Source organism: Balaenoptera physalus, assembly GCF_965194825.1.
Source record: "Balaenoptera physalus genome assembly, chromosome: 19".
In the NCBI taxonomy this organism is placed as follows: Eukaryota; Metazoa; Chordata; class Mammalia; order Artiodactyla; family Balaenopteridae; genus Balaenoptera; species Balaenoptera physalus.
In genome coordinates, this window is record NC_138900.1 from 59,331,232 (window position 1) to 59,357,557 (window position 26,326).

The window sequence follows — 26,326 nt, forward strand, 5'->3', positions numbered from 1 at the left end:
TACTGTGTTCTTCTACAGAGTCAGCACCGCTGGTGATGAGACTTAAATTGTGTATCACCCTGAGCCTAGTGGCAAAGGAATCAAAGCCAGCTCTTGATAAAAGATTGGGCTTTACTCAACTCTATGGTTTTTCAGCATGGCAGCCAAGTGGCAGTTTACATGAAATGAGGTCGATTGCAATTGCTTTCACATTCCGTGGAGGGAAAATGCATGCCCCCCGGCTCCCTCATCAACTCGATTCTGAATCAATGTAAGCGCAGAATTTCTCTGCAAAAATACCATTCCAACAATGCAAGAGAGTGCAGCATTGGTATCATTTTTAGAAGGTCAGAGTGGCAAAAGATTACACTGGGTTGGGAAGAATTCCGTTTGTTGCTTTCCCAAGTGGCCAACTTTGATCTTTTCTCAGGATTGGTGGAGCTGTGAAAGGCCAGTTTGTTGTGATGTATGAATGCTGATACTATAACCACTCTGGGGTGGGGTTGAGGGGGCCTGGATTTAGGAATGAGCTGACTGGCTTCTCCCACCACTTGAGAGCTGATGCCAAAGGGCCCTGACCACTCTTTGGTGGTTTTGGCAGTTGCAAAGTAAAATGGAAATCGAAAACAGATATCCAGAAAATTATTCAAAACACCATCTCCACCTGACATCTGCTAAGAATTGAGGCCAAGATGATATTTGCTTGGGTTGGCGAGATGAGCATCTCAGCTCTTCCATTTGTCTTTAGAGGTGCTTTGCTTGCCTTTTTTCTCCACATGGGATTCAGGGGAGTCAGATAAGCCACTGGAAATTCGTTAGATAAATGTGCTAAGCTAAGGGGTATTTATTAGGAATAATAATTCAGTGAAAGGACATTTGGATGACGTGGGCTCATGTCCATTAGACCTGAGCCACACAAATCAAGTTGAAAAGAAACAGGTGAACCCAAGAAAATAAACAATCGGCTACTTGGGGAGTGGGCATGGGTGAGAGGGTTGGGGAAATAACACACCGAATTACTATTTCGTTAAAGCGAAGTCACGTCAGGGGTTCAAATTTTGGACCAAAGGGTCTTGTCCAATACAGTCAAGCAGCCCGTTATTATCAGAACTCAAGTGTCCCATTCCCACTCCACGCCACCCTCCTCTGCACAAGCATGTCACTTCAACGTATTCGACCATTTGGTTTTCAGAGAAATTCAATAAATGTCCCCCCGCCCCCCTGCAACAAAAACCCCAAGTCTACTTTATAGTACTTTCCTAAAATTTATAATACCTTGAGACCTTGATTCTCAGAATGACCTTGGCTCCCGATGCTTATACGAAACAACCACGGTGAATGCAAACCAAACCCTATGGGGGGGATGCTCTCCAGTAAGCTCTCTGCTTGGGCACAATTTAAACCCTGTAGGGGGAGAAAAAGAGTAAGCTTCTGGGTGGGGATGGAAACTCACTTCCCTCTCAATTAGATGTCCTTAATGTTTTCCTAATGGTGGCCTTATCCCCAGTTATCTTTCTCCATCCTCCTCTGCCTCCCACCCCCCCTTCTCTATCAACTGATAATTAGTTGACGCAGCAAGGGCTGTCATGCACATAAATAATCATAAGACGCCAGATCAACTGTGTTGGTTTTAAATGAGAGCCGTGCCGACGGTGTCTCCCTATGAACACCAGCCTATTATCTTTAATTATGGCTTGCAAAGCAAAGTGATTTCTTGCCCTCTTTCCAGCATCCCTGACAGCATTCTGTCAGCCCGGATGATATGGTGCCCCATCGCCACACACACCCCTAGCCACAGCGCCAACTGCTACTCAAAAGGTCAATCGCAAGTGATCAATTGCACTCATTACAACTTGCGTTTTGAAGGGGGCTGGGAGGACATGGCCCCCCAAGCCACGGTCCCATTGTCAAGTATGGGCTGAATATGACACTTCTTATAAAAAGGTCTCCAGGATAAGGATAAACTCGCAAACGTGTCTTCTGTCTGCATGAGGCACGTGTGATGGTGGGGAATATGTGTATACGTGTGTCTCAAACATTTTAACACAGCATCACAAACCCTTCCTCTAGCAGCCCCACGGGCAACGAATAAGGAAAAATCTGGCACCAGTCCCGCTTGGTTTTCTACCTGATGGGCCATGATTAGAGTGGTTGGTTTAGTTCAGAGAGAAGTTTCTAGAAACTTCTTGGTGTCAAATGACATTATGCTTTGAGAAGTGAGGAAGTGGGATGAATGTGTTCTCGTGTGTTCAAAAGGATCCCATCTTCTTCTCGTTGCTCAGAAGAGACATCTGATGTGATTAACTGATAGACGTGTCTGTTCGTTTTCAAAGCCTTTTCCAATATGAGGTGTAAAAAGTCACACTGGCTTTACGAGCGGAGTTTATGAACTCGTTTTCCCAGGATGGTCCCATCATATCTTTTACAGTCATGTGCTTTGAGTTCAGTACCCTCGGCCGTGCTGAGATCCAGATGCATCTGAACCAGGTGGGGAGAGACTCTTGCTCATTCCCAGTTAAAAAAACGTTCCGTGGTCTTTGTTCTTTGTTTTCCAGCAACAAGGAGCCGCCACCACCGTCTACTGTGCTGCCGCCCCGGAACTGGAGGGTCTGGGAGGGATGTACTTCAACAACTGCTGCCGCTGCCTGCCCTCGACGGAAGCCCAGAGCGAAGACACGGCCCGGGCCCTGTGGGCGCTCAGCGAGAGGCTGATCCAGGAAGGACTTGGCAGCCCGTCCGGCTAAGCGGGCGCTCGGCAAGGATCAGCACACGTGCCCACCATTCGTGAGTGCTCGGGCGTAACTGCCAGCGCTGGACCCCTTCCAGCTGATCATCCCAGGGCTTTCCATGTCCCTCCGACCCAGATCCGCCAGAGTCAAGGATATAAGAGTAGTCACAACAGAGCGAAAAACGTTAGGTACCAATGGGAAGCAGGGAATTCTGGGGGTAAAGGGACAATACGTCTTTTCTGGGGCTGGGTTAGGCTTGGGTCCCTCTGCTTCCCTGGTGATGGCCTGCTTGAAAGTGAAGCTTAGTTGCTCGGTAGGTTCTTCGTCTCTCGGTAGAAGCACGAGCAGTTCTCACCGTGTAGGACAGCCTGGTGCCCCACTGCCCCGCCCCAGGCACAGCGTAGCCAGGAGCTGGCTTTCTCCTATTTAGGGAAGAAAAAAGCCAGTATTTCTCCTTCGCTGCACTGATCCAGGAGATAACCATTTCCTTCAGCCTGATCAAGTCGGAGTGGGCTTGGCAACTACTGGAGAGAGGACCTTCTGAACCTTGTTCCAGCCAAGATGGAGGTGACACTTAGAAATGGGTGGGATACACACAATTAGTGGGTCACCAAGTACTGGTCCACCAACTCCCTGGCCAAAGCCATACAAAAGATTCTTTAGCGATTATAACAAATTTTGCAAATCATTCCCTAGATACCTTGACAGGCAGGAAAGGAAGTCTTGCGCCCTTACAGGATATTTTGGGGATGGGGGATTAAAAAGCTGTTCCCTCCATTCCTCACTCACGGTTTCGGGAAACAACACCATCGCGGAGGTTCACAGCCCCTCAGTGTGTCTGTTCAGCATCCTGCTTCAATGTCCTCTTGTTCCTCTCATCCTATGCTTAATAAAAGAACATGCTTGAATAGTATCACCTGAAGTTTTTTGTCTTGTTCCTTTAAATGTTTGTTTCAGTTTTGTTTTTTGTCTTGTTTTGTTTTTTTAGAAAAGCAATCTAGAGGAAAAATAAAGCGCTTCTTGTAGACGCCAGGAAAACACCATTCTCGTTTCTTCTCTGAGTTTTGTTTTGTTTTTGTGCTTTGTGGCTGTCTGCAGGCCGAGTTGTCTCACGCAATTAGCATGCCAGCATCATATTTTCTGTTGAAGAGAGAAAGAAAAAGAAAAATGACTATCACTTAATTTCACCTTAAGAGCTTTTGTTATCAGGGATCATTTCAGTCCTGCAATGGTTTGTTCCCCCTGTAACTACCAAGTTCTTGGTGATTGATTAGAAACCATCTCTACTTACTTAGGAGAATAGGGGGGATGGTTTAGAGGCTCTTCCCCACTCATCCTGTTATCACTTACACTGTGGTTTCCAGGCCATTCCTGCAGGGATGTAAGAAAGGCCACTTTGGCAAGGTGGAGACAAAGCTTTTGCTGAAATACCAGGAAGGTGGGGGCAGAGGGTATGTGTCACTGTGCCTCCTCTTGACAGTGGCAGCTTCAGCCCAGACAACGTCATGAATTTCTGGGCCTCTGGCTCTGTGGTCAGTCAAACACCAGTGCTTTCCAGTGGTCCATAGCCTGGCTACATCCTCCCATCTGGCTATATTCGCCCTTTACAAAATCCTTATTGTCATAGCGCCTTTCAGACTATGCATCAGATAATGTCACTTTTCTGGTCCAATCCCTCCAGTGCTTCTGCAGTAGACTATTTGCAAACGCGGCCATTGTAATTCTCCTCCCAGTCTCCACACCTTGGGTGGTCCCCTCTCTAACTCTGGCCTTGGCCACATGACTTGCTTTGGCCAATTTAAAATGTGCTTGTGCACTGGGCTTGCCCTTTCTTGTTGCTCTTTGGAATCCTGCAACCACCATCCTATGAATGGCCTGGGTTAACCTGCTGGACAATGCGAGCCACATGGGCGCTCCCCAAACTGACAGCAGACTACCCATTAGACGTGCAAGCGAGGCCATCCCAGAGCATGTAGCCCCAGCCGAGCCAACCCAGATGAGAAGAAATACCCCAGTCCACCCAGAGAACTGCAAAAAATATAAGTTTGTTACGTTAACCTACAAAGTTTCAGGATTACTTGTTACACAGCAAACACTAACCGATACAACTGCTCATCTCACTGACTAAAGTCCCAAAATTTTTTTTTTACCATAGCCAAGGAATTCTCCCATAATCTGGTCCACAGAAGACTTTCTGATTTCATGTTCTAGCATCTTCTCTTCACTCACTACATTTAGCCACGCTAGCCTTCTTGTTCTCCTGAAATAAGCCAAGCAACCTCCCTACTCAAGGACTTTATACTTGCTGTTGCCTCTGCTGAATTGCTTTTCTTCCAGAGACCTGCAATGGCTTCTCCCCACACTGCATTCTGGTTTCTCGCTTTCTGATGAGGTGATATTCTGGCCACCGCATTCACAGTGGCACCCCGTCTTCCCACCCCTCCCCTTTATTTTTCTCCACACCGCTTAATACTATTGGACAAGTTATATGTCTATCTATTTACTATTTTCTCTCTCTACCTCCTATAATATAAACTCTCTGAGATTTGTCTGTTTTGTTCACAACTGTGGCCCCCGTGCCTTGAACTGTTCCTGTTATACAGAAGGTGCTTAATAAATGACCTTTGAAGGAAAGGACGATTCTTGGTGACCGAGCATTACGTCCATGAAGATAATTCCCATCCTTGTGAGAATGAGCGCAAGCCACCCACTGTGCCAGGCGGGCTGCAAAATTACATCTAATGTGACCAAGGTCCTCCCAGGCAGCCTCCTCTTCCCGTCTTATGGATAAAGAATCTGAGGCCAAGAGGTTTCATAACTTGCCACTGTCCACACAGCTCATAAGTGATAGAGCTGCTGTTCACACCCAGGCCTGTTTCTTTTCAAAATCACACACTTCCCTGCACCAAGGCCACCGATCCTTCAAGAAGCTGAAAATGTCCTTTCCAATAGGAGGCACTTTTATGCCTCCTATGGTTTTATCATCTCAGGCTGAGCACAGAAGTGACGTTACGGGTCTGACTGTAGCTCAGCATTAGGAATTTGGTGAAGGTGGAGTCAAGCCACAGCACAAAAGATGTCGGAGTGTCATCAGGCAAGGCCATGTTCAAAATATCAGAGAACCAGGGGAGCATCTCCTGCTGCCTCCTTGCACCGTTAAGGCCTCTGTGCTGATGCCCATATGAATCCTGCATCAGGAGGTAAGATGATGCGTGAGGGAACTTGACCAGGGGAGGGAAGCATTCACCTCAATCAAGAAGCTCCCTAAACCTTCCCACACTGTTGGTGGGATGTAGATTGGTGCAGCCACTATGGAGAACAGTATGGAGGTTCCTCAAAAAACTAAAAATAAAGTTGCCATATGATCCAGCAATCCCACTCCTGGGCATACATCCAGACAAAACCATAATTCGGAAAGATACAGGCACCCCAGTGTTCACTGCAGCACTATTCACAATAGCTGAGACATGGAAGGAAACTAAATGTCCATCAACAGAGGAATGAATAAAGAAGATGGGGTACCTATATACAATGGAATATTAGTCAGCCATAAACAAGAACGAAGTAATGCCATTTGCAGCAACATGGATGCAACTAGAGATTATCATACTAAGTGAAGTAAGCCAAACAGAGAAAGGCAAATATCCTATGATATCACTTATACATGGAATCTAAAATATGATACAAATGAACTTACTTACAAAACAGAAACAGACTCACAGACAGAGAAACCAAACTTATGGTTACCAAAGGGGAAAAGAGGAGGGGGTAGGAGAGATAAATTAGGAGTTTGGGATTAGCATATACAAACTACTATATATAAAATAGATAAACAACAAGGTCCTACTGTACAGCACAGGGAACTATATTCAATGTCTTGTAATAAACTATAATGGAAAAGAATATGAAAAAGAATACACAGATCTGAATCACCTTGCTATACACCGAAAACTAACACAACATTATAAAGTAACTATACTTCAATTAAAAAAAAAAAAAAAAGAAGAAGGTCCCTAACTCAGACTAAGTCTTCATACAATCATTCATCCAACAAACATACACGGAGTGCCACGTTATGGAAATTCAAAATTTAGGGTAACACCCCTACCAAAGTTAGAGCTATAAAAAAAATTTATATCCTGGGTCAGTAGGAGTCTTCACAGTACACAGGTCCTAATCAACTTTACCAAAACTTCTCCAGGTTACTTGATAAACAGAGACCCCAGAACAAAAGCCAGGCCTCCTCTTGCCCATTATGCCCTGAATCCACCCAGTCAGACGGTGCCAGTCTCTGTGGTCCGTTGCTGCTGCCAGATGCATCTTACTTCTGTGGCTGATTCTGTGGTGCAATTCCTGGACAGGTGAGCAAGTGGGTAGCATAAAGCCTCATTCCTTTGTTAGCTTATTCTAAACCCAGGACTACTGCTCACCATCTGTCATGATATATATATATGTAGTATATGTATATACATACGTAATATATATGTAATATATACCTAGTTTTCCATCATCACTACCACTATTTGCAGGTACTATTTATTGAGCATCTACTATGTGCCAGTTGCCAATCTAGGCAAATCACACCCACCTTCTTATTTTACGCTCAGATGATAAGCATAAAATAAGTGACCTTTCCATGGTCCCCTAGCTGGTGAGCGGCAGAGGCAGCATGTGAATCCAGGGCTATCGCCTTCAAGTCCGTGTGCCTCCCACTGAATCCCACTGTTTACAGGATGGCCTGTAGACCACCAGTATACATATAAATAAATGTATACAATGGGTGAATTATTCACGAAGGAAGACTCTTTGGCTTCCTATCCAAGCCTGGGATCTGCTTCGCCTCCTGGTGCCTCATGTCTGGTATAAACTCTACAAATTCTGTCCATGCTGTTTACCCAGCAATATTGGCTTCAGCCCCGTAGACCTTTTCTCCTGTTCTTATTGTAAACAGGTGTGCACCTGGCCTTCTTTCCCCTGGGCTTAGCCTCTGATGGACTCAATGTCCAGAGTCCTCCACCACTGCCCCAGGGCCACAGAATCCACCCAGGACAGGAAGAGGGGGCCGGAGTTTCTACCGTCATTTTCTGACAGAGCTGCTCTCTTTCCCTGTGTCTTTAAAGCCCAAAGGCTGCCGGGTTTCCACTTTCACGGCTGATGGAGGGAGACCTTTCTGCCACTTTTCAATAGGAAACAGGAAACTGAAGCGTCCCCGGCAATGACTGAAGCTGTGGCTTGTGGTTTTGCTCTTTAAAATGGGGTGATGGGTGGTTTTGTTTTGAACTTCCATGAAGGAGGCCCGATTACTTTCATTAAGGTCAGCGCTGGGCCGGAAAGCCTGAGCTCGCAAAATGGCTCCCCGTTCAGGTCACCAGCAGGTACCATTTGGAGAAGTTTACATTTTTTTTTAAAAAAGCACCTAAAATAGCGATATGTACCCTATTAACTTTTTGTGCCTTTCCGCATATCCAAACTAGTTGGAATTCATTTTAGAATAATAAATAATATCACATTATATGATCCACATGATGACTGAAAAAACTTCTCTGAATTCTACTTGACGAGATGCTATACTAACGATAAAGGTGAATTTTAAAAAGAAAACGACAGGCTCAAATACCACTATCCTAACAGAGATTTTCATCTCTGTTCATTACCTTTCAAGGCTTCATACTATTTGGTTTCATGCCCTTCTTTTTAAAGTCTCCCCCCAACAATTATCTCCTTTCTCAGTTTTCAGTTATTTTAATGGATGCCTCATATATCGTCTTGCCGGTGGGCCATCGTTTGGAAACTCCTACTCTGGGATATTCAGGTTATTTCTAGTTTTTGCTGTTAGAACTAACAGCTCAATTAGCATCTTTATGCACACAGCTTTTTCCTTCTATTAATTTTCCTCCCCAGCATACATCTGCATCCCTGAAACTCTTGAATCCAAGAGCTCTTATTTGACTTTTGCTGCATACTTCCATGTGCGATCTGGAAGGGAAGCAGAAGGTATATATTCTTGGGGGTTTTTTTTTTTTTTTTTGGTTTGGTTTTTTACAACCTCGTCAGCATTGGGTGTTGCTATTTAAGTTTTTTTTTTTTTAACATTTTAACTTCCTATTGTCACAATCTATAACTATAACTATTTATATAAAATACCCCCAAGCAGCCAGTCTCCTTATTTAAAGTATAAGCATTTTGTCTCTCATTTTCCCACTGGACCAAGTTCACAGTTTTAATTAGAATGGAAATTCCCAGTGAGTCTACGTTCGGTTTGGGTAGAAAAAAATCAGTTCAGCCATGTCACTACATCTTTACCACATTACTCAATCAGTAAATGTCCTGCCTTTTTTTAACCTTTTCAATCACCAACTGTAGCACAACATGGACCCCATGTGAATGCCGGACAAAGACCAAAACCAACACCTAAGTCCCTTTGGTTCATTCTGGCTTATGTACTTACCCCCCTAGCTGAAGTCCTGTCTGCTTTTATGAGATGTGCCACACCACTCAGAAAGACTGTCTTCCTTCTAAACCGATCTGTTTACAAGGCCATGCCCTGCTGTATCTTAGGTGTAAGAGAATAAAAGTTTCTTTTAATTTTTGAAATAGGTCCATGCAAATAGAGGCTCTCCATCACTCATTCAGATTAAAGAGGCTCCGTGCCTTCCTCCAACTTTCCTGGTTTTATCTGAGGTTCATGAGGGGCTTGTTCTTTCACTTTGGAGTCATGACAGTTTCTCGTTTGATGCTCGGGACCTTAGGTGAGAAAGTCCACTTTGATAAAGTATCATTTCCCGAGTCCTTACCAATACTTTGTGCAAAACACTTAACTGAAATGCTGTTTTTGGTCATTTAAATCTCACGAGTTTTGAATTAAATGTCACTGTCCCCTTTTTACCAGTGAGGAAAATATTTCAATCCTGGGGCCACCACTTCCTGTGTGATGTTGTCCCGGTAACTTAACCTCTCTGAGCTCCTATGTCCCAACCCCACGATACATTCGTGGTTTCTCTTACCCCTCCAACTTCATCTCTCCCTTGTTTTACTTTCTGTATACACAATTGGTTAGATTCCTCTAAGCTGAACAAATGTGAGTTCGTTAGTAATCGACCCGAATATAGTTTTATTCTTTCTCTATATCCTTTAAAGGTGACTTATGAGATTGCTTCAGGGGAAAAAAAAAGTCTACCACTGTATTTAAATACAGTTGATCTTAGAAATAATTGCTGAATAATTTTCTGTTCTACAAAATGTATTGCTGTTTGCTGTTAAAATGTTTGCTCAGCATTTAAACTTGGGAAAAAAGATCAGAAAAACAAATATTCCCAAAGTCCCACCCCTCAGAGGCAACCACTGTAAATGTTCTGATATATTACCTTTCACACTTTTTATAAATGCATTTTAAAATTTACTTGCATCTTTTCAGCTTCAGTTTTATATAGTTGTGATTATATTCCATACACAGTTTTATATATTTTAAATTGAATAAATTCTTGATACATCTTTTAATACCTTTATGATCCTGCATTCAGTAAACAGATATACCATACTAACCTTTACTGTTATTGGAGAGTTAGGGTTCCCCCATTACTGTATTTTCATTAGTATAATGCTTTAATAAATATACTTGTGTAAAACTGGGGGAGACTAGTTTGATTATTTTCTTAACATGGATTCCAAAGAGGATGTAAGGTCAAACAATATGGGAAATTTTAAGGTTCTGGGTACCTACTGTCAAGAAACATTTTCTGGCCTGCCCACATGGCTGGTTTTGATACCTGCCAAGAGTTTTCTCGGAGAAGAGCAGGTGTGTTTTTACCCACTTGCTGTGGACCCGTTTATTTTCCCCAGATACTCTGCCCATCCGGTGTTTGGCAGCGTTAATCTCAGGGTTGCCTATGCAAGTTCCCAGGTATAGAAAACTCTTTCCCTCTGGAACCAAGACAGAAGAGGGCAGGAGCCTTGTGTCAGCGAAATAAAAAAGGGCTGAATGCGAAAGAATCAAGCTAAACTTTGGGTCAGCTGGTTTTGCCAGCCTTTGAAGATGCTATAGTGTTCATTGTTCAGCTGCCTCAGAACCTACTGAGAAAGTTTGAAGACTTTCTTGGCCACAATGGTAAATGTTCAGAATTCTCGGCCCAGTTTGCTGAGGCAGGGCTGGCCCTTAGACTTGGTCCCGGGGAATTTTACCTGGTGTGGCCTAGATTTGAAGGACCTGATGATGAAGCCCTTGCTTTTCACTCTTATTAGTGGCTGCTTTCAAGCTCATTTCAGGGAGAGAGGCTGAGCAGTTCCTTCCCAGATGATTTAGGAAAAATTTCAGTCAGACCATCCTGTTTCCTGAACTAGATTCCAGAACCTTCTAGAAGCCTGCCTAAATCTCCCTAAATATTCCCAAAGCCTTCACAGCTTCAGTCAAAACATAGAAGTAAATAACATGGACAAAACCAACATACATATACATATATATATATATACACACACACACACACACACACACTCCCACACACATATATACATACACATATATATATAAAATCTCAATGTAACAATGGTATTATTAGTACTATTTTAAATAAAATATTAAAATAAATAAAATCACAATGACGTGATTAATAATACAAACCAGACACTTGGACCTAGAAATTCAAGCTCTAAATTTTAGAACTCTAAAGCAGGGCATTTCTCCCAGGCTGCACAGATGATAGGAGTGTATGTGATGTGTATATGTGTCTGTGTATAGACGTGTCAGGAGTTTTGGAATTCAAAAACTCCATTAACATACTAATGGATCAGAGAAGTATTGTTATTAAAAACAAACTATTTAACTGGGTTTCATTTCAAACCCTCTGAACACAGGCCACTGTTTCTTTTAAGATACCTGTTTGTTAACAGAAATGGTATTGTCCTCCAGGACAAAGAGAAATATTTTTCTTAAAGCCGTGATAATTCATAATAATAATATTAATAATAACCTGATATCAATTTAAATGTCCAACAGCTGGGGTCAGGACTTTCTGACTACCATGGTGCTGTGGAAGAAATTTAATTGACTGAAATGATGTTTTTAACATACTAGGTGAAAAATGTAGGTTACAGAAGAGTTTTGTTAAACAAATATACATTCGTGTTTCTGTGCATGTAAATTACATACTGAGAGAAAGAACTGTAAGGTGTTAATAATGGTTATCTCTGGGCAGAGGAAATGTAGGTGCCTTTTTTTCTTTATGCCTATCCATATTTCCTGCATTTTCTACGATGGAAGTATGCCTTATTACATTCTAAAAAATAAAAGTTATAAAAACGACAGAACACGCCAACGCTTATAAAGCGTGCCCAGCTGCCTCTGTAAGCATTCTTGCACAGCTGTGGGCTGACTCGAGTCCAGTAACTGATCCTCCAGAAGGTTCTCTTGGGCTGACACACTGACATCAACGAAATGGCTTTCAAGTTCCATGGGAACAGAGTGGGGAATTTGAGGGCGGCATCTCACAAAGTAAAGTACACTTGAAAAATAAAAGCAGGTAGATTATATGGGGTCAATGGATAGTTTTAGGTAACTGGGTGGTTGTGTGAATTACACCTTCCACTGCGGTGTGTCTACAAACACCACCTCCCCGTGGCTTGGGCCAGGTGAGCTTTCCACAAGAGCCTTTCCTCTGCTGCAGTTTGATGTGTTGCCAAGGTCGGAATAACTCTTACCTTCCCACCTCAGTGTCCTCCTATTAACCTTGAGCACTCACACCCAGCTTGTGCAGAACCCAGACCGTGGATGGATGCCAAGTCCCTTTGCACTTTTTGTTTTATTATTGCTTGCTAGAAGTTTGAACCAAATGATAAATGGAAGTATTGATTTTGTTTATCTACTTGACCTCTGCTAATGTACAGTTTTAAGAAAACATATGGTTAGAAAAGTAAAGTTTTATGTTTTGTGCTATTCTAAATAAATATACTCATCAAAAAACCTTAAAAGAAATATTTACATGTCCAAAGAAGACATACAGATAGCCAAAAAGCACGTGAAAAGATGCTCGACATAACTAATTATCAGAGAAATGCAAATCAAAATTACAATGAGGTATCACCTCACACCAGTCAGAATGGCCATCATCAAAAAGGTTACAAACAATAAATGCTGGAGAAGGTGTGGAGTAAAGGGAACCCTCCTACACTGTAGGTGGGAATGTAAATTGGTACAACCATTATGGAGAACAGTAAGGAGGTTCCTTAAAAAACTAAAACTAGAACTACCATATGATCCAGCAATCTCACTCCTGGGCATATATCTAGAGAAAACTCTAATTCAAAAAGATACATGCACCCCAATGTTCATAGCAGCACTATTTACAACAGCCAAGACATGGAAGCAACCTAAATGTCTGTCAAGAGAGGAATGGATAAAGAAGATGTGGTACAGATATACAACGGAGTATTACTCGGCCATAAAAAAGAAGGAAATAATGCCATTTGCAGCAACATGGATGGGCCTAGAGATTGTCATACTAAGTGAAGTAACTCAGACAAAGACAAATAGCATATGATAATGCTTATATGTGGAATCTAAAAAAATGATACAAATGAACTTATTTACAAAACAGAAACAGAGTCACAGATGTAGAAAATAAACTTATGGTTACCAGAGGGGAAACAGGGGGAGGGATAAATTGGGAGATTGGGATTGACATATACACATTACTACATATAAAATAGATAACTAATAAGGACCTACTGTGTAGCACGGGGAACTCTACTCAATACTCTGTAGTGACCTATATGGGAAATGAGTCTAAAAGAGTGGATATATGTATATGTATAACCGATTCACTTTGCTGTACAGCAGAAACTAACACAACATTGTAAATCAACTACACTACAATAAAAAATTTTTTTTAAAGAAATATTTACACAAAAAAATATCAGCAGCATTACTGTAACTACTAATAGAGAGAAATCCTGGGTGCAGAAGACAATTTCTTTCTTGGGAATCTGGATGGTACCTGATTACTTTGGACTTAAATTTTTTTTTCCCCTAGTAGCAAAAGCAGTTCTAAGAGGGAAGTTTATAGCAATACAAGCTTACCTCAAGAAACAAGAAAAAGCTCAAGTACACAACCTAAGCTTACACCTAAAGCAACTAGAGAAAGAAGAACAAACAAAACCCGAAGTTAGTAGAAGGAAAGAAATCATAAAGATCAGAGCAGAAACAAATGAAATAGACACTAACAATAGTGAAGACCAGTGAAACTAAAAGCTGGCTCTTTGAAAAGATAAACAAAACTGAGAAATCTTTAGCCACACTCATCAAGAAAAAAAGGGAGAGGACTCAAATCAATAAAATTAGAAATGAAAAAGGAGAAGTTACAACAGACACCACAGAAATACAAAGCATCCTAAGAGACTACTACAAGCAACTCTATGCCAATAAAATGGACAACCTAGAAGAAATGGACAAATTCTTAGAAAGGCACAATCTCCCAAGACTGAACCAGAAAGAAATAGAAAATATGAACAGACCAATTACCAGTACTGAAATTGAATCAGTAATTTAAAAACTCCCAACAAATAAAAGTCCAGGACCAGATGGTTTCACAGGTGAATTCTACCAAACGTTTAGAGATGAGTTAACACCTATCCTTCTGAAGCTATTCCAAAAAACTGCAGAGGAAGGAACACTTCAGAACTCATTCTCTGAGGCCACCCTGACCAAAACCAGACAAAGATATGACAAACAAAAGAAAATTACATGCCAATATCACAGATGGTCATAGATGCAAAAATCCTCAACAAAATACTAGCAAACCAACTCCAACAATACATTAAAAGGATCATATTTCAGGGATGCAAGGATTTTTCAATATCTGTAAATCAATCATTGTGATATACCACATTAAAAAACTGAAGAATGAAAACTGTATGATCATCTCAATAGATGCAGAAAAAGCTTTTGATAAAATTCAACATCCATTTATGATAAATACTCTTCAGAAAATGGGCAAAGAGGTAACATACCTCAACATAATAAAGGCCATATATGACAAACCATCATACTCAATGGTGAAAAGCTGAAAGTATTTCCTCTAAGATCAGGAACAAGGCAAGGATGCCCACTCTTGCCACTTTTATTCAACATAGTTTTGGAAGTCCTAGCCACAGCAATCAGAGAAGAAAAAGAAATGAAAGGATCCAGATTGGAAGAGAAGAAGTAAAACTGTCACTGTTGCCCATGACATGATGCTATACATAGAAAATCCTAAAGATGCTACCAGAAAACTACTAGAGCTCATCAACAAATTCAGTACAAAGTTAATACACAGAAATCAGTTCCGTTTCTATACACTAACAATGAAACATCAGAAAGAGAAATTAAGGAAACAATCCCATTTACCATCACATCAAAAATAATAAAATACCTAGGCATAAACCTACCAAAAGAGGCAAAAGACCTGTACTCCGAAAACTATAAGACTCTGATGAAAGAAATTGAAGATGACACAAACAGATGGAAAGATATACCGTGTTCTCGGATTGGAAGAATCAATGTTATTAAAATGATCATACTACCCAAGGCAATCTACAGATTCAGTGCAATCCCTATCAAATTACCAATGGTATTTCCCACAGAACTAGAACAAGAAATTTTTAACTTTGTATGGAAACACAAAAGACCCCGAATAGCCAAAACAATCTTGAGAAAGAACAGAGCTGAAGGAATCAGGCTGCCTGACTTCAGACTATACTACGAAGCTACAGTAATCAAAACAGTATGGCACTGACACAAAAACAGATACATAGACAAATGAAACAGGATAGAAAGCTCAGAAACAAACCCACATGCTTATGGTCAATTAATCTATGACAAAGGAGACAAGAATATACAATGGAGAAAAGAAAGTCTCTTCAATAACTGGTGCTGGGAAAACTGGAAAACTACATGTAAAAACATGAAACTAGAACATCCTCTAACACCATATACAAAAATAAACTCAAAATGGATTAAAGACCAAAATGTAAGACCAGATACTATAAAAATCCTAGAGGAAAACATATGCAGAACACTCTTAGACATAAATCATAGCAATATTTTTTTGGATCTGTCTCTTAGAGTAATGGAGATAAAAGCAAAAATAAACAAATGGGACTTAATCAAACTTTAAAGCTTTTGCAAAGGAAAGGAAACCATCAACAAAACAAAAAGACAACCTACAGAATGGCAGAAAATACTTGCAAGCGATGCAACTGACAAGGGACTAACTTCCAAAATATACAAACAGCTCATACAGCTCAATATCAAAAAAACCCCAAGCAACCCAATCAAAAACTGGGCAGAACACCTAATAGACATATCTCCAAAGAAGAAATACAGAAGGCCAACAGGCACATGAAAAGATGCTCAACATCGCTAATTATTAGAGAAATGCAAATTAAAACTATAATGAGGTATCACCTCACACCAGTCAAAATGGCCATCATCAAGAAGTCTACAAATAATAAATGCTGGAGAGGGTGTGGAGAAAAGGGAACCCTCCTACACTGTTGGTGGGAATGTAAATTGGTGCAGCCACTATGCAGAACGGTACGGAGGTTCTTCCAGAAACTAAAAATAGAGTTACCATATGATCCTGCAGTCCCACTCCTGGGCATATATCCAGAGAAAACTCTAATTTGAAAAGATACATGCACCCCAATGTTCACTGCAGCACTAGTTACAATAGCCAAGACCTGGAAGCAACCTAAATGTCCATCGACAAAGGAATGGATAAAGAAGATGAGGTACATATATACAACGGAATACTACTCAGCCATTAACAAGAATAAAATAATGCCATTTGCAGCAATATGGATGGACCTAGAGATTGTCATACTGAGTGAAGTAAGTCAGACAGAAAAAGATGAATGCCATATGATATCATTTATAGGTGGAATCTAAAAAAATGATACAAATGAACTTATTTACAAAACAGAAATAGAGTCGCAGACATAGAAAACAAACTTATGGTTACCAAAGGGGAAAGTGGGGGAGGGATAAATTCGGAGTTTGGTATTAACAGATACACACTACTATATGTAAAATAGATAAACAGCAAGGGAACTATATTCAATATCTTGTAATAACCTATAATGGAAAAGAATATGAAAGAGAATATATATACATTATATATATATAACTGAATCACTTTACTGCGTACCTGAGACTAACACAACATTGTAAATCAACTACACTTCAATTTTTTAAAATACTGAGTTTTGTTACTTTCTATTTGGGAGGAAAGTATACAAAGTACAGCATCCAGAAAGAAAATATGAATCACCTAGAAAAATATCAAACTAATTCTTCCACCCACTATCGGTCTAAATAACAACAAGATCAGTGTGATCCCCTGATACCGGCACCAATAAGCTTCATCAATAAAATTGAGGGGAAATGGCTTCACCAGATCTTGCTCTGACCTTGACTTCCAGGACAGGAAGATGCACTAATAATTCTCAGGACTCTGGAGAGTGAATCTTCACAACCTGGCCTGAGCGCGTTTCTGCGACTGTAAGTTTTCAGACTGGCTTTCGTGATTCCTGAGACCCTGCCAGGGTTCTTCAGTGGCTCATTCCCATTTCTGTGGTTGGCATCTTTGATCATTAACTTTTTAACACATACACAAAGATAGGTTTCAGAGGGAGAAGAGAAGGGCCCTCTGCCGGTATTTGCTATGGTTGAACATGTAAATTTTTCTCTTATGGTTCCACTTAGGCTGAGTTACGAGGAAGTTTGCCGTGGGAGACAAATGTAGTCGTGCTGGCGGGGTGGGCCCTTGGAGGGCCCTCTCAGTGGCCCCTTCCACCACTTTTATGGCAGTCGGAAGAGGAGGATCATTTACACAGACTCCAATCAGAACGGTGCCCCCTGGATGTGTGCGAAGCGGACCCGATTTCTCCTTCCAGCAACATCATGCTGGATCTGAGATGGGGCAGGGTGAGTAACGCCGAGGTGGGCGTTCATCAAAACAGAGGGATCAAGAAGAACAAAATGCTCTTGGAGAAAGAATACAATGCAATAGAAGAAGCCCAACCAGGCGCATTCTGTGCCCCTCCTCACCCACTGAGCTGCTTGATCCTGGCGCATCATTTGCCCTCTCGCAGCTACAGCACACAGGTCACACGGCCTTGCCAGCATAAAGGCCGCCTTCAGGACCTGCTCCACAGCAGTTTAGTAAGGGTCATTTTAAATCCCTCCCCTCTAGACACTCCTGCCCCCTGGTAAACAGGGTTTGAGGGAACCACGAAAACAGCAGTGACGGTAACACAACTGTCAGGGGACAGCTTTGTGGGCACCCAGCGCTCACTCAGAGGACAGGTATTTTGCGGGGTGTCTCCCTGATGGCCTTTTAAAGAGCTGCCCCATCCCTACAGCTGCAGTTAGAGATCCCTCTCCGTTGTCTGTGGAATTCGCTCCGCACTTTGAGGGTGCTGCCTGCCCCCTCAAAGTGCGGAGAGCACAGAAGCCGTCAAAGCGTCAGGAAATTATGAACAGCCCGCAGCCGGGGGCCCACTGTTCTGTGCTGGGCAGTGAGGAGGGGACCAACGGGGCAGCGTGTAGGCCGGTTGGTACCTCCATCCGTCCGTGGACAGGGCAGTGAGGACAGCTAGTTGCTGGAGCCCTGGGGTATGCTAATTGAGCTATCAGAAGAGTGGCCAGCGGGCCGGGGCTTGACATGGGCCAAGGGGACTCCATCACTCCATTTCACAGTGAAAGGTACTGGGTTTTGTCCTTAACTTGTGGTGAGACAGGCCCTCAATTCACTTTCTCCTGGAAGGAGCTGATTTCCATGCCTCTGAGCTAGAGACAGCCTGCGTGTTAATTTCACTCTGTTTTTATAGACCTTTTGCATGCAGTGTTAAGCACACAGCCCTACCACCTAATTTAAAGAGACTCTTATCAATTTGCAGGATAGTTGCTAATGGGAAAAAAATTTATAATAAAAGCATGACATCGAATCCTCCATTCTGAAGAGGTAAACATCAATCACCTAGTGAGAATGTTAGCATTTAATCCTATGCTTCCTGAATGAACTGGTAGAGAAGTCCTTGCTTTGAGAAACATCCCTGGTTCTTATACAGTTCACTATCTAGAATTGAATCGCACAGAACCTTTCTGAGGAACGGATGCAGAAGGAGGTGATGACAAGGGAAGCTCTTTGCGGTGTCCTGATTTGGCCATGACTTCTGTCCTTTGACCTGGCCAAGGTGGGCTGCCTCTGTGGGTAGCAGCGGCAGAAAGAAAACATGTGGTTGCTTTTAAAGATGAAGGAATCAATCAAGCCTGGGACAATGGTTAACACAGGCTTGCAATGGATATCAGTTTCCCATCATGGAGTGTCCTTTCTGAATCTAATATTCTAAGATGATATCCCAACTTTCCTGGACAAATTGCACTTATTTAACAGCAAGATTGGCCCCTGAGGTCCTTGGATGCCCTTTTCTTGGGGGGCAGGGGGGGGGCGTTGAAGTCAAGTGAACACATTTTACTGACCCCACTTCCCCTCAGTGATGTCTTTTTCTAATGCTATGGGTAGGGCTGCATTCTATCAAGTTTCTTTGCCCCAAATTTACAATTGTCACTTGTCTCAACCTGGCTGCAGTTTGTCAGGCTGGTATGGTTCAAATATCTATTTTAAAAGTCACCCAAAAAGCAAATTAAAATAAGAAATGTCATGTTCTTTTGTGTAGTCACATTAGTTTGACCTCTGGGAAAATGGGGGAAAAATAGCTTCCAGGCAGAATAGCAGGAACAGCTGAGGAACTGTCCCCACCTGGATGCGAAATCCAGACAGCACCCCCCAACCCCAGGGCTTGCTCTTTGCCAGTGGGCTCTTCTAGGACAGGATATCGACACCTTCAAAGCCCACACTATCAGGCAGACTAATGACCTGGGTGAGGATGGGGGTGGGAGATGGCGCCATTTTGGTATTCCGACCTGGTTTCTAGGGGAAAAGAGGATGTAAGTTCTTGCTGAATTTTATTTTCTAAGCTAATATCAGATATGCACCTGAAGGAAGCACTACGGGAGTGTAGTCTAGGTCCTGAAAGCCGACAGAAGTGGAAATAAAATGACCTACGTCATGGGACAGAAGGCAGCGGCCTCAGCATCAAGCACAGAAGGAAAACACGTTGCACATTTGATTCGAGGGTGACTTTTGTCTATGGATTATCAGTTGTCTCTCAGGCATCATCACCCTGCCTGTGTTTCTATCTACTGGCTCACTCCAAGCCAGCAATAAAAGGAGTACTCGTACTATAAAAAGTAGAGAGGAGGAAAGAAAGTATTATAATGGTGCTAAGATAACTAAGTAGACAGTACACACCGAAAAAAGAAAAAATGCACTGTGGTCTATTAAAGTGGCTGTGTTGGAGAGCCATGAATATGGGGAGATACGAATATAGGCACGTATGCTTCCTGCTCTAACACTTAAGCTCTTCTATGTGTACAAACTTTGTACAAGAACATTTCCATGGTATTAACTCTACTTTTGGTAACACCTGCATAATATTCCAGTATTTGGATGTCCCTTAATTGACTGGACAAAATCCCTAATATACAAAGAAAGAAAGGTGGAGTCCTGATACCGTCTAGTATCCAGTCTAGATCATGGAGGAGTTAACTGAGAAAGCTCTTAGAAACATACTTAACCCAATTTTATCAACAGATGGAGGTTTGGGGCTCAAGCCTTCCCTGCCTGGCACCCATGGCACAGGACCATGTGTGAGGTTTGGTAAAAATCAGACAAATAAAAAACCAAAATATCCAGATAAACGTGTCTGTAGTTATTTGTCCTTGATGATCACGCAGCCAAGCTTTCCCTCCACACTGACCCCTGTATTTGACAGGATTAGACATGGCAGAGATCCCAGAAATAATACTCTAGTTCCATAACAGCTGGAAAAGCGTTACCATAAGGACAGGCCATTCTTAATGAACAAACTACCCAGGTAGGGTTTTCATGCAATGAAGAAGGACCTATGCCTAAATAATGGGAAATCAATTCATAGGATGGGTCATTTTTTCACTCAACAAACCGTTGTTAAGCACCTCCTACCATGGTTCCTGTTTAATACCCTGAAATGTGGAGAGGGAAATATATTGTGTTAGCCCTAGACCCCAACTAGGGACGGGAAGCAGATCCCAAAATTGATCACCTAAGACCCTTGCACAACTACAGGGGCAACATCACATTTGACTTTATGTAATGGCCCTAAGGGTTCTGTTTACAGAGATCCAGTGTGGATGTCTTCTCCCAGAGCTGTGCAGCTGGGGCAGTGTAATAAAGAAGGTACACACAATGAATGCTTTGATGGGGGTAAGCGCAGACACTGTGAGATCAGAGGAGAGAGGACCCAGCTTTGCCTCACTGGGAAGGGATGGGATGCCAATAAAACGCCCCAACGAAGTAACAGTGACGTTTCAGAAACAGTAGACAAGCAGATTTAAAAATAAGTATGCAGAACAGAATAGGATTGAACGCTAATTTTTGCTTTCATTAAATATTTTAAGAAACTGCTCAGAGATCTGCCCAGCCCCCAAAGACCTTCATGGGGGAAGAAACCTCTTATTTTCGAGGCACCATCGGGTCTTTTCACACTGTCCTTGGCTGAAGAGGTATCTCCCTTCACCCTTGCATGCCACAGGCAGTGTTTTCTTTGGGGGCTGCCAATGGCAACACTTATTTGTAATCCAGCAAACACTGGTAGTTCCATGCAGACCACACAATTAATTTTATTTTTGCCCTCAGCCAGATTTCAAACAAAGACCCCCAGAGATGTCTGGAAAATTAATTTATTAAAAAGCAATAGCTTGATAATACACATGATGGCAGAAGAAATGAATATGTTCAATATCTTATAAAACAGTTGGCAATCACATAATAGAGCGCTCATTGTCAATTTAGTAGCTTGTCTCACTATGCTCGGCAAATAGTTGTAAAATAGTGTATTATTCATGAACCAACATGTGTTAATTACTTTTAGTGCACATCTATTTTTCAAATGCAGAAGAGTTAGAGTCATCTATAAAAGCCACTTCTTTTGCAAAAGTCTGCTCCAGGCCCCTTGCAAAGAAAGAGCCACGAGGTGTGTTTCTTAAGCCTGACAATACAAACTGGTGAAGCTCTGTCCCAGCCTAAGGCAGGTAGTTACAGCCCCTGCCTTGGATTGTGTGGCAGAGGGTGAGCTGACACAAACCCCCAGCTGTAGACTCCACCTAGTGCCTCAGTCAGACCTGACCTAAGTGGCTAAGAAGCAGTTCAGCCACCTGAGCCTCACCATGAGCTTGGCCGTGGAACCTGCTTTGCAGTGTGTTATGAGCAGACAGACAGGCAGGGGACAGAAATGCGCTTGCATTGCTAGATCTGCCTTTTTACACTCCTGCCTTTCACCACGAGGAGGATACTCCCAGAGGACCACTAGTCCAAAAAAATGAGAGCCACATCAAGTAGATATGAACCCAGTCCATAGCCTAGAGCCAAATCCAGCCTGGATCAGCTGGTCCTCAGCCTACAGACAGATACGTAAGCGATTATAATGATTGCTGCTTTAAGCTGCTATATTTTGGGGGTGGTTTGTTACACAGCAAAAGCTAACTGATACATGCGGCATATGCAAAATTTACTTTGGGATGCCCTGGAGGAATCCTCAAAGCAACTGGCAGTCAATCTACCTCTCTTACACTTGCTCTGGAGGATGTCTGGCCCACGGGAATGTAAACCCAAGAGAGAAGCCACACATAGTGCAGAGAGAAAAGATTGTTTTTTCCCATGTGGGCCTCACATTGAAAGCCACTGAGCTCTAACTGCTCTAACTGCAAGCCTTGATTCGTATCAAACTGCTTCTCGTGTGGGCAACTCTATGGATGGGCTCTATGGTAAGTAGGAGGAGGAATTAATTTAGTTAATACAAGTGGACAAGTGTTCACTGCGGAGCTGGAAGGAAGGCTAATCTCTAAAAATACCAGACCATGCAGGGTTGTTATATGTTGTAAAAGTAATACAGAAAAATGCCTAGTACCCTAGGTACACAATAGCTGGTGGTAGTAGCAATCACAGTCATGATAGCTGTTACTGTTTGAACTATTCGTTGACAGTGGAATTCAGCAGCAGAAGGAAGGGCAGGAAGCACCCTCTCCCATCCCCTGCTGCCAGCCAAGCCTCCCAGAATCCAGGCATCCTTTCTGTCCCTCTCCCGAATTCCCTCCTCAGTAGTACCGGCACCATCGTCCTGGAACTCCACAGGAAGCCCAGCCAGGGGCTGAAACCCTGAAACTTCCATCGTCCATGCTAGCTGGACCTTGACTGGTGGGGCCCTAGTGTGAGCTTCAAGGGGCAGGAGAAGATCTCCCAACTCCAGCACCTGACTTCCAAATCAAATTGCTTCCTGGCCTCTCCTCTGCCATAGCTCACATGCCCGATTGGCCCTCTTGTTACTGAAGAATACCTGAACATCACTGAGCTCTGGTGAACTATCCTCACTGATGTTTGTGTTTGGGCACAGGCTGTTTTCTCTCCCTGGAGCCTCCTCCCCACCCCCACACACACCACCACCACACTGCCCAGGTCCACCAAGGAGAACTCCTACACATCCTTCAAGGCCCACATCCTGGGAAAAGTCTTCCAGTGAACTCTCTAGGGAAAGTCCAGCATTCCTGCCTGTGGGTTCCACTGAATCCTGCACATACTTCTCTAGTTTTTTTAAGCAACTGTGCTGTTTTGTTTTGTTTGTTTAGTCCCTTTGTTTGTTGCATTCATCCAGGAGATTTTTGAGAGCACAGACAGCATCTTGCTCACCTCTGAGTTCCCAGCCCCCTGTACTGCGTTGAGACAGAGAAGGTGCTCGGGAAATGTTTTGTATAAACGAATGAATGTTCTTGCTGAGGCCAGCCTCAGGCCAGATGAGGGGCCCTCATCCGTCTCCTCTCCCCTCCCCTTTTCTGCCTCTGCTGTCTAGATCCCCAGCATTCCCCACTGAAGACATGGCAACAGATCATAGCCCCTTCTTATGAGAAGTCAAAAAAACAAAACAAACAAAAAAATGTACAAGCTATCTCGAATGACTCCAAGCCCTCCAGGGACAACCTATGTGGGGTTTACAGCGATGGGGAGCATTCGAGGACATTTCTAATTAAATTCTTTAGTGCTTCTACTTGACCTCATTTCAACTGTGCCATAAATCTTCAACAACAACAAAAAAAACCCCTCAAATCCAAAATTTTAAATAATACTTATGATTTGGTTTAGAAGAGGGACTCTCCTTCTTAATCCAATAGCTGGAAACACTTTGGTTGCCACGGTCTATTGTGAGACTAGATCAGTGAAAGGCTGCTGGCCATTTCAATTAAAATGTTTTCAAGGATTTCTAAATAATAAACTCGTCTTGCCTATAATTACAGATGAAATAATAATTAAAAAAACCCCCACAATCCTGTGTATAATGTTATGGCATGCCGTTGGTGTCCACGTACCAAGACAAATACCTCAGTGAGACAGGGAGCCATGGAAACAATTAAAGTATAAATCCCAGGCACCCATTAACACCCAAGCTCTATTAGCTGGCTTCGTCTTTGGTCACATTAAAGCCCACAGAGTTCACTGGTGGCTTGGGGAGGGAATGGTATTGGACCTACTTCAATGAAAATGTAATTCCACTCTGTAAATCTCTGCTATAACTGGTTAATAAGCATACACTCTGGCAAAGTGACCACTGGGGATGATCGGTTGGAGAATTTGCTCCCTCGTATTTCTTACTCCCCACGGCCCTTCTAGCGTAGGGATTGTTCTGTTCACACATCTGCTGGGCTTTCCGAGTGTGGGGACCTGGCAACTCCAGGTAGGTTAGTTCCACTCACAAGGAAGAATGTTGTTCTTTTTTTAAAAAATAAATTTATTTATTTATTTTGGCTGCGTTGGGTCTTCGTTGCTGCACACAGGCTTTCTCTAGTTGCGGCGAGCGGGGGCTACTCTTCGTTGCGGTGCACAGGCTTCTCATTGCGGTGGCTTCTCTCGCTGCGGAGCGCGGGCTCTAGGCATGCGGGCTTCAGTAGTTGTGGCACGAGGGCTCAGTAGTTGTGGCTCGCGGGCTCTAGAGTGCAGGCTTGGTAGTTGTGGTGCGCGGGCTTAGCTGCTCCGCGGCATGTGGGATCTTCCCGGACCAGGGCTCGAACCAGTGTCCCCTGCATTGGCAGGCAGGTTCTTAACTGCTGCGCCATCAGGGAAACTCCCAAGAATGTTGTTCTTAAGCCATTTATTGAACCTATCCTGGGATTTCTCAACCTCGGCGCATCACGCTTGGGGTTGGATAACGCTTTGTTGTGTGGCGCTGTCCTGCGTGTTGCAGGATTTGGCAGGATGTTCTTGCAGGATGTAAGCAGCATCCCTGGCCTCGACCCACTTGATGCCACTGGTAACACCCCACCCTGTGTGGCAACCCCGAACGTTTCCAGACGTTGCCAAATGTCCTGTAGGGGGCAAACTTACCCCCAGTTAAGAACCCACAGAACGGGAGAAAATATCTGCAAACGAAGCGACCAACAAGGGATTAATCTTCAAAATATACCAACAGCTCATGCAGCTCTATGTCAAAGAAACAAACAACCCAATGAAGAAAATGGGCAGAAGACCTAAAGAGACATTTCTCCAACAAAGACAGACAGATGGCCAAAAAGCACGTGAAAGGACGCTCAACCTCACTAATCATTAGAGAAAGGCAGATCCAAACTACAATGAGGTATCACCTCACACCAGTCAGAATGGCCATCATCAAAAAGTCTACAAATGACAAATGCTGGAGAGGGTGGGGAGAAAAGGGAACCCTCCTGCACTGTTGGTGGGAATGTAAATTGGTGCAGCCACTATGGAGAACAGTATGGAAGTTCATTAGAAAAACTAAGAATAGAGTTACCATATGATCCAGCAATCCCACTCCTGGGCATATACCCAGAGAAAACCATAATTCGAAAGGATACATGCACCCCAATGTTCACTGCAGCACTATTTCCAATAGCCAGGTCATGGAAGCAACCTAAATGCCCATCGACAGACGAATGGATAAAGAAGATGTGGTACATATATACAATGGAATATTACTCAGCCATAAACAAGAATGAAATAATGCCATTTGCAACAACATGGATGGATCTAGAGATCATCATAGTAAGTGAAGTAAGTCAGAAAGAGAAAGACAAATACCATAGGATATCACTCATATGTGGAATCTAATTTTTAAAAACGATACAAATGAACTTATTTACAAAACAGAAACAGACAAAGATATTGAAAACAAACCAAAGGGGAAACGTGGAGGGGAGGGATAAATCAGGAGCTTGAGATTAACATATACACGCCACTATATATGAGATAGATAATCAACAAGGACGTACTGCATAGCACAGGGAACTTTACTCAATATTCTGTGATAACCTATATGAGAAAATCTGAAAAAGAATGAATATATGTATATGTATAACTAAATCACTTTGCTGTACACCTGAAATTAACAGAACACTGTAAATTGACTCTACTGCAATAAAAAATTTTTAAAAAATAAATAAAAGAACCACTGGTCTAGTCAGATGCCCCCATGTGTCGTGGTCTTAG

The 26,326-nt window shown here is 42.7% G+C and overlaps 2 protein-coding genes across 3 annotated transcripts in view; one reads left to right on the plus strand and one right to left on the minus strand.

The window, feature by feature from the left end:
* Positions 1–3,621, plus strand: part of WWOX (WW domain containing oxidoreductase) — a 969,100-nt gene extending 965,479 nt beyond the window's left edge. For both annotated transcript variants that reach the window (XM_082439106.1, XM_082439108.1), the window contains one exon: positions 2,535–3,621. In XM_082439106.1, the coding sequence (XP_082295232.1) occupies positions 2,535–2,723 (189 nt within the window). In that variant the 3' untranslated portion in view covers positions 2,724–3,621. The remainder of the gene's footprint in view (positions 1–2,534) is intronic.
* A 102-nt stretch (positions 3,622–3,723) lies between these two features.
* MAF (MAF bZIP transcription factor) overlaps positions 3,724–26,326 on the minus strand; it is a 356,505-nt gene continuing 333,902 nt past the window's right edge. Inside the window, exon 3 of the mRNA XM_082439126.1 lies at positions 3,724–3,848. The gene's annotated coding sequence lies outside the window, so the exon portion shown is untranslated. The remainder of the gene's footprint in view (positions 3,849–26,326) is intronic.